The sequence below is a fragment of the Vigna unguiculata genome, chromosome 9 (genome assembly GCF_004118075.2).
Source record: "Vigna unguiculata cultivar IT97K-499-35 chromosome 9, ASM411807v1, whole genome shotgun sequence".
Lineage (NCBI taxonomy): Eukaryota > Viridiplantae > Streptophyta > Magnoliopsida > Fabales > Fabaceae > Vigna > Vigna unguiculata.
Genome location: NC_040287.1, coordinates 23,435,352 through 23,444,389, shown reverse-complemented (window position 1 = coordinate 23,444,389; position 9,038 = coordinate 23,435,352). Strand labels below are relative to the sequence as shown.

Below are 9,038 nucleotides of genomic sequence, written 5' to 3'. Positions count from 1 at the left end.
TAGAAATTATTTTATTCAACTTCTTCAAAAGTTAAACGGATATATTTATTTAACTTGAAAAAGAAACGAATTTTAACAGTTTATGAATTTTTAACAGATTATGTATACTCGACTTTCTTTTTTCTGACTGAGGAATCTTTAATATGAAAGTAATTGCTACTAGCATATGTAAATAAGGCTGAGTTAAGCATTTTTGTAAGCACTGACGAAAGAATGCAGAAATAAGAAGCGAAACAGCAATATCTGAATGACTACCATCGAAGAATGTTCCATTTAAATGTGTTCCCTCAACAATCCATGATATGATCATATGGACAGAAAATCCCATAAGGACACCAATGCCTGGGAATATGGGGAAACAAAATTACATATGAACATTAAACAGTGAAAACAAAACCAGCAAGGACCCAAGAAACCCGCAATGATGCTTATTATCTCAAGGGCACTGCAAATTGTCACATTGTCCATTCACAATGTGAGATGGTAGAAGTACTCCATGCAAAATTTTAGGAAAATAACGGAAAGACTAGAATCAGTGGCTTCATTCTGGTTATGTACCTCATCATCCAAAAACTCTTTGCAAGGCTCCTCTATAGGAAAAAAATTGTGAGCCCCCTCCCTTTCCGACCAGCTCCAACTCCTCGCCCAATCGAACAAAAAGATAATGTAAATATACAGTCTTGGAGTTGACATGACAAGCAACATTGAACTGTTAGTGCATGAGGCAAATCAGTCAGAGTTTTTTTAAGAGATCGAAGATGATTCCATTCCATTCCCAGACTCTTCACCATTTGCAAAAGATGAAGGATTCCCTTGGCTGCGATTCTCCTCACTACCATTTGCGCGAGATTTCCCAGGCCTCACTCTAATATTGTTACCCAATGGGAAAGGCTCCTGCAGCGATAGATTAGATTAATATTGCCTCTGGGGTATATCATATCAGCAGAAAAAAATAGTACAATTAGGTACCAAGCCTTCTATATATCCTTATCCCAGTTTGTTAAATGCACTTAATGCTCGAAACAGTCGAAACAATAGATTGCCTTTTATAGCCATTAAAGTCACCAGTGAAAGTATTCCTTCAAAAAACTTTCTTGCCACACCCAATGCATGTTAACATTAAATATCAAGCAATAAGTTTTGACGTGGGAAAGCCCATTATTAACACCCACTTTACTTGAATCAGCAACTAATATATTAACGGAAACATCAGGAAAATAGTTACATCTAAAGAACAAGCTGATTTACCGGATCGCCAGCATTTGGGCCATCTGTATGGAAAAGAATAGGGCGGCAACGTTTATCTTCATTCATCAGGCTTGAATTCTGAAAATGAGCAATGAGAGCAGCTTTTCCTTGAATTCGGGCATATGCGAGGACTGCTACCTTTTCACTGTTGAACTTCTCCCATTTTTTCCCGTTAAAGGCCTGCACAATATTCCTTATCTATTAAATATATAAACAGATAAACACACAACTCATATCCCAGATAATTAAATCAAATTAGGATTACAAATAACCTTGTGGAATGGAATAATTTGACCAGGATCAATCATATTGATGAATGCATAGCCAACATTACATTTGTTCTGCAACCATTAGTAGAATTTACTTAGAAACACATTTATGATTTGCTTCCTTTAGGGAAAGAGTCAAGCAACTAGCAACTCCAGAAAAATACTTGCCTTGAAATCAATTGGCAAATACAGAAAATCATATGTTCCTCGACATTGTTCATCAATGGCAGCAAGAAGCATCTTTGAAGTATACCTGCCAAAATATTTAAACAAATATAAAAAAGAGACAAACAGAAAGGCCACTGCAAAAGAATAGGCATGCTTCAATCTTTGTAAAATTTGTTAAATCTGTTATGGAAAACCAATTAATCAATATTAAGGCTACAGGCAAAAAATCACAGGCGTCTAAGCAAGCAAAAGAGGGACGGCATTCGTATGGCTAATGCACCAAAATTGAAAGGAAACAAACCAAACAAGCAATTGCCAATGTAACTTATGATAACTTTCTTTGGTAAGATAAGCAATAAGTGGTAACAGCATAAGCAGCAAAATTTACAAAAAGATAGGGAGATAATTGGCATACTTATTGGGAATATTTTTTATCATGAGCGTTGTTCGGCTGTCATCACCACGTAATATGCGGCCTAGGTCAAGTTCGTACTGTTTCTTATCTGCATTGTTGTTAGTGTTTGGTTCGTTTCTTCGAGGATAGAGGTTTCTCATGCGTTCATTGCTAGAATCAAATTTAGAAACCAAATTCATGGGAAGTCTCCCAGGTAAAACATGTGATAATTGCTTAGGAGAGCCTTGCCCAGTATTTGATGTCAATTCTGTACCATTCCCACTAACATGAGAAAATATGTTGTGAGAAGCAGGAGGATGCATCTGCCAGCTACCATGAAAGCCGGGACTTCCCACAGAACCCAATCTAAAACCAGAACCATCAGGTGACTCTCCCAAGTAAGAATGTTGTCTTTCCCAGGGTGAGGCTGTAACAACCGGTGCTGATCCCACTTGATGGTCTATATGTGATGCTCTCAGCACATGGGGAGGTGTTCTAGGAAAGCTGGGTATCTGTGGAAGACATGGAGAACCAGCACCATTAACGAAGGATGGTGTTTTCTGCCAAAGCATGGCATTTGAAGGAGGTTGTTGATGCAAGTTGGAGCCATTCCACATATGATAAAGTCCATGATTGGAGCGGTTTCCATTTCCTGGATATTCAAAATAAAACAAAGATTTCACATACCAGCATTCAAATATAGAACTACTGAATTCATATTTGATATTGGTTCAGTGTACAATTTCCCAGCATCTTCAACCACTTACAAGGTGATAGAAAAACTGACTTCATGATCAACAATCAAATTGGACTGCTTAAATCACAGGCAAGTCTAAATTCACCCGGGTCAATATTTTGACTCTCGGAGTATTTTTGGGTGTCATTAAAACAATGAAAATATTCAAAATCCGAGAATCAACATCAAAATCAACAGTCAAGCTCATTGTTATAAGGTTGTAAATTCCTAGGATGCCATCAAATGTGAACAATGTTCAACCTTTGCAACAAATTGGTCCCTTATCACAATTTTCTACACACAGAAACATTTCAAAACTGTTGTAAATAAAGGAAGCATTTACACGGGGTTTTCTTAGCACGTTAAACTTACCTCCTGCATTAAACTCTGCTAGGTTCCCAGTTGAATTTATTCCCTGAATGTGTCTGCTCTCAGATGATTCCGTTGATCCATTTCCAATATTGGCAGCCATGTTAATGGTACTTGAATAGTTGTAAGGACTGCCATTAGCTAAACTATCACGATATTCAGGTAAAGAATGAGGATGGAACCTCGAAACAGATGCAAATTTCATAGCGTCAATAGTGTTACTGGACTCAAAAACACCAGATACTTTTCCAGTAGATGCCCCTCTTGCGGTCTTGTGAATGTTAGAATTCATATTAAATAGTGAGTTATCAATGAAAGCAGGTAGCTGTGTTGCAGAATGAAATCCTTGATTATATCCATTTTCCAAGCTGCCAGCAGATGCAATAAATCTAGATGACACTCCTGCTGTAAGTTATGTCTAGTGAGACCAAGACCATATTAGGTTTATGAGGAAAAATAGACAAGTGAATTCAGACCAAATCATACCCTTATGTCTTAAGGAAATGTTGTCACTAAGACTATGACCAAGATCAGGTTCATCTTGTCCCTTCTGAGACTGCTGCATCATACTACAAAAGCAAGGTTTCCACAATTGTCAAGATGTTATCTTTTCATCAAGGTGGTTCCAAACAACTATACGTATCAACCTCTAAAAGTAGATAATACTATTAAAGGTGACGAGAATAAATATGGAGATTCAAAATAAGACCTCATAAACAATACAGGTTAAGATTGACACATTTTTAAAGTACAAAAAAATTGCAAAAGTCAATATATTTAGATAAAAAAATTAAATAAAAAAATAAAGAAGAAGCAGTAGCCACCATGTTGCAATCATGGGATGGCCGGGCTCAAGCTTAATGTGCTTCCCAGCAAAGCAGATCCCATTCAATGCACGAAGAGAAGCTTCTGCAGCTCGAACATCATAAAATTCGATAAATTTGACTTGATTCAATTGTGGATATTCATAGATCTGCAAGTACAGAGATAATATTTAAGATACTTGTACCATTACAAAAACAAAAAAAATGGATGAAAACCAACAGGAACAACTCACATCTCTAATTTCTCCATAAAACCCAAATATCTGTTTAAGTTCATCATTCAATACAGATGAATCAAGATCAGATATCATCAGTGTACCATGGCCAATATCTTTCTCTGGAGCATTGCCCTGATATGTCATCAAATAAAGATATATCTATAAGCAAATCATCAAAGATACACACAAGCAATTGAACAAGTAAAACCTATGCCTGTAATAATAAATGATAAGATGAACCATGGAAATATAAACTTTACCCAAATGAAACAAGGAAAAGGAATTATGCATAGATGAGGTTAATGACATCGTTACCTTTGGAATTGAGTAATGTATATCTAGCTTCCTAGATCTCAATGACCTATTTTGAAGTGCCTTCATTGCATTTTGTGCTGCCCTTAGATCATAATATGAAATCATAACAAACCCACGATGCTTGCAAGCAGTGTATATGGTTCGAATATCTCCATATTGCTGCCAGAACAAACAAAATAGTCCATTTTTACATTCCATCGTTAGTGGTATGAAATGCTTCATGAAAACTCTTAAGATAGCAGTCACCATAATAAATGAATAAAGGTTCACCTCAAAGAGAGCCTTAAGTTCAGAGTCTTCAACATTACTATTGATGTTTCTAACAAAAAGTGTTCTAGAAGATTGTTCACCAAAAGGAATTTTTCCTTTAGAGGCTCCAAAGTAATCAGGATCTTCATCAATGAAACTGGTTCCCTTTCCAGGAATTAGAAGTTCATCTCCTTCCAATTCCATGCCTCCACTGCTGCTGAACAAATCAAAATCTTCAAAATCATCATTCATTCTAGCACGAGTACTGCATCCTAACTCGTTAGTGACTCCAGAAAAAAGGTCATCTTCATCAGGAAGGAGATTTCCAATAGTGTCAGCCTCAATTTCTCCTAGAGATTTATGTGGTTCTTCCTCAGGAAGGGAACCAACAGTAATGGGTTGACCAGATGACATTCCATTCCCCAATAACCTCACTGCATTAAGATATAAAGTAAAATCACAAAATCTATAACAAGTAGATAATTTTCTTAGTTTCATACTTGGTGGGACTTGGTGAGGGAAAGGTGCCCTACTTTGTTGTGCTACTTCACAAAAGATAACACGCATATATTCTGCTATGATAAATTGCAATAGATGGCAAGCAAATGAATGTAAATAGAAACTTGTCTATAAAGTACTACAAACTGTAAAAGAAATCAGAACAAGATAATGCTACAAGACACAATACATGCATGCAAACCATATTACCATCCTAGAAACAAATTCTTACACTTTTGGCTAAACACCTCAGACAGCGAGCTTGAAAATAGACTACTTTCACGTGAGGCAGCATTGGTGACAATCTTGCTCCCAATTAGACCATATGAGCTAGATGCTGGCTGCCTATGCACATTAGACCATGACCTTTTAGTATAATTACGGGATTCAGTGGAATCCTTCAGCATCTCTATAGTGCCTGCTTCTCTGCCAAAATGTAGGTCTCCTGTAATTTCCCCAGATAGAGTAGTATGAGAGATTGGCAAGCCAGATTGTCCATTTGTTGAACGGGGTGATGAAGTATTCAAAATAGAGCCAGGTGATGCCGTCATTTCACTCTTGCCTGAAAATTTAAATATAGAAATTACTATATCGAGAAACTAGTGACATATCCAGTAGATAAATGATTTGCTTATTGATGTAAGACAAGCAAACAAACATAAATATACAGATATTACATTATTATTACTTAGCAAAAAAAAAAACAGTAATTTCATAATAAAATTAATGCAAAAATCATATTAACCTTCAAATCCAGCAGAGCACAGAATCCAAATTCATGATTAGCATTAATTGTCCCAGCCATAGCACAATAAAAATGTTTTCCAGACCGAGGTATTTAATTTATACATTCAATAAAAGACATTAATTTATTAAAGTTTGCAGCAATTAGATTGCTACAATAAAAAGAATAAAAAATATTAATTTTAGATGATGCCAATGCCAATTACTTATTACAACCTAAAAATGTTTGCAATGTTGATGAGTGATATTCATTATTCCAGAACAAGCCAAAAAACTACATATTGTTTTCAGCAAAAGAGTGAGAACAGTAAGGGTTAAAAAAGACAAATCAATAATTATTATCACCAATCCCCATAAAGTGAAGTAAATATACCAGTTTGGGAATTTAAGACAATGGCTCGAACTAAAGATACTTGTTAGCAACATTAGCAATCATTTATTCTGAATGCAAACTGGAACATTTAAAAAGAAATTGAAACAGAAAATGGGAGAAATATTGCTTTGAAATGTACAGCTGCATTTCAATTGAGACATGATATAGAACAGAAATATATACGGAAAGATTCTTCAAAAATTAACATGTTCAAACTCAATGATAGTTAATAGCCAATTTCTAAACTGGAGCATAAAACAGTTCACTCATTAACTATCTCTTAGCAAATCTATTTGGTGCATTAATGATGCAATTGACACACAGCTAAACCAGCAGAACATAAGAAACCGTTTTGAACAAATAACAACTATTAGTTGGTCTCACCCTGTATAAAATGGTCATGAATAGATTTTGGCTTCCGTAATCCAATATTCTTCTGCCCAAAAGTTAAACACATGTTTAGCATCAAGGCCATGGAGAACAAGACAAATTGATAACATAATGAGAAAACCGAAGTCTTTTTTTATCATAAGAAAACTGAAATTTAAAATGTAAGATGTTCACGGAACTGATAATCCTTAAAACGATGACGAAACGGTTATAAACTTCGGATAAAAATTAATCTGAGGCGTTGTGACAAAATTTTAGAAAACACGATGAGGCAGTTAGCATAATAATTACCTCAGAAGCATAGGAAATGTCATCCAAAAAGTGGGATGAGGCAGACACACCCCTCTTCTCCATTATTTCAGAAGGCATCCTGTAGCTGTCCAGGAAATACTGAAAGCCTCCTCCCTTGCTAGCTTTGTTAGGCTCTATCCCAGATCATCCTGCGTTAAGTTCAAGGTCATTCGCTTGACAAAAGGAAGGACAGATAACAATGAACATGGCAACTCTATAAAAAATAACTGCTACTGGCAGAAAGAAAAACTCAGACCCATAAAATATCATGTATCATCACAATTACAACATACCAACATCACCACCACCCCTTCACCCCTGAACAAATAAAGAAAAGAGTGGGAAAATGGACTATTGAAAACCCTACCAGAAACATCACCTATATTCAATTGTGAAATTAAAAAAAAAAAAAAAATAGTATAAAACTAAGCCACAAATAGTTGCATCTTCAACTAAACACTACCAGAAGGAAGGAGAACACAGGATGGTATTAGGAAAAGAAAAACGCTCGCTGTTTACCTACCAACGACCTAACACAGTTTGGCCATTCGCTCGCCAAAAAAATCAAAGAAAAACCATCCATGGAAATTAACACAAAAAAAAAAACATTTAACTGTAACGACAGCTCTCCCTTTGTTTTCACACAAAAAAATAAAAAAATACAGAAAACAAAACGTCAAGCTTAAGTTTATAGTACTCCAGCTATTCTGCCACAAAATTACACATATGGAGAGGGAATTTCACAGCGAAAGCCTCAAACATTAACAGATCAAGAGATAAAACCAAAATTTCAGAGAAGCCATAATCTGAAAACACCAACAGATCAAAAACATGAACACCAAAGAAATTCTCATCTCACGGTATACTCATAACAACTACTTCCACAAAAGTGAAAAACTGTTCAACCCCCCAAACAAAAAAAGGAAAAACAAAAACACACGATAAACACAAACCATAACTTTTCTAACAAAACAAAAATTTGCACCTTCTGGATTGGAACCCAACCTCGCTAGCAGAGAAACTCCAAAAATCCCACCTCCACAAAATTCCCCACACTCCTCATCCAGAACAAAGAGAAACGGACAAAAAACCGAATCTCTCAAACGCCCCAAAGCACCGGAATTTCAGAAACAAGAGATCCCACGCTCCCCCCCGCAACAGGAACCTCCTTCCCTTTGCATTGCAATCTGAGACGCTGAGAAAAGGAAAAGCCACGAATAATTATGCAGAAATGGCTCCTTCAAACGGAGCCGCAAACAAAATAAACCCAATTCGAAGGTGCGACCGGGGAAATGGAGGTTGCGAAAAACTCCGGCGAGGAAGAGCGAATTCCCGGCGAGGAAGGCTCGCCGGCGGTCGCTCTCTGGTTTGGAGAGAAAAAACAGACAACGCAACAACAGAGGTGTTTTTTAGTCTTCTGACAGAGAAAGAGAAAGGAAAGGGTGTTAGTTGGCTTTGAAATGCAAAATACAAGAAATAAATTAATAAAAAATAATAAGTAAAAATGAAAACAAGAAATGTGGAAGGAGAATAAATAGGCGTAGAGATAGTGTGGAACTTGTAATGACAACAACAATCTTTAAATTTTTATTTATTATATTTTATAGTGAAAAACAACAAGATGAAAGTTGAAACCTCTCTTTTATATCTGATGAAAGTCTGTCCATTGGTCTTAACTTGGAAAAGTGAGATTTGTAAAATTTATACACTTATATTTACTAATGTTTACTTTTATTACAGTATTTTTTTCTATATTTTCTTCCATAAATGCTTTCTTATTCTGAGATGTCGTTTTGCGAACAATAAATAATTTGTTTACTTTAAATATCTGTATTTTAGAGTGTAAAAAATTTGATAACATATATTTTTCTTACATCAGATCATATATTATATTGGAACCAAAGTTGTTACATCCTAATTATGAAACTGTTGAAAAAAGATGAGAGAACTGT

General features: G+C 35.7%; 1 protein-coding gene across 4 annotated transcripts; it reads right to left on the bottom strand.

The window, feature by feature from the left end:
* Nucleotides 1-242: 242 nt before the first annotated feature.
* On the bottom strand, nucleotides 243-8,554 carry LOC114163212 (protein MEI2-like 1). Of its 4 annotated transcripts, none has more exons than XM_028047377.1 (15): nucleotides 8,072-8,554; nucleotides 7,087-7,235; nucleotides 6,790-6,841; nucleotides 5,521-5,850; nucleotides 4,812-5,224; nucleotides 4,542-4,700; nucleotides 4,242-4,358; nucleotides 4,009-4,157; nucleotides 3,671-3,753; nucleotides 3,188-3,589; nucleotides 2,101-2,731; nucleotides 1,686-1,770; nucleotides 1,521-1,589; nucleotides 1,249-1,428; nucleotides 243-894 (listed from the first exon to the last, which is right to left on the bottom strand). In XM_028047377.1, the coding sequence occupies exons 2-15, from the start codon at nucleotides 7,162-7,164 to the stop codon at nucleotides 745-747; spliced, it is 2,898 nt and encodes a 965-aa protein (XP_027903178.1). In that variant the 5' UTR covers nucleotides 7,165-7,235; nucleotides 8,072-8,554; the 3' UTR covers nucleotides 243-744. The 4 variants fall into 4 exon arrangements, with proteins under 4 accessions (XP_027903178.1, XP_027903180.1, XP_027903181.1 ...); XM_028047379.1 differs by having other exon boundaries at nucleotides 3,188-3,586; XM_028047380.1 differs by having other exon boundaries at nucleotides 6,790-6,838.
* Between the last annotated feature and the right edge of the window lie 484 nt (nucleotides 8,555-9,038).

What these genes read in the sequence shown, in the direction of transcription:
- LOC114163212 (XM_028047377.1), bottom strand. Translation starts at nt 7,164, where the DNA reads ATGCCTTCTGAAATAATGGAGAAGAGGGGTGTGTCTGCCTCATCCCAC. An exon ending in ACATTTCCTATGCTTCTGAG is followed by an intron (nt 6,842 to 7,086) that starts GTAATTATTATG and finishes ACTTTTGGGCAG; the next exon opens with AAGAATATTGGATTACGGAA. An exon ending in AGCAGAGTTTAATGCAGGAG is followed by an intron (nt 2,732 to 3,187) that starts GTAAGTTTAACG and finishes TTGAATATCCAG; the next exon opens with GAAATGGAAACCGCTCCAAT.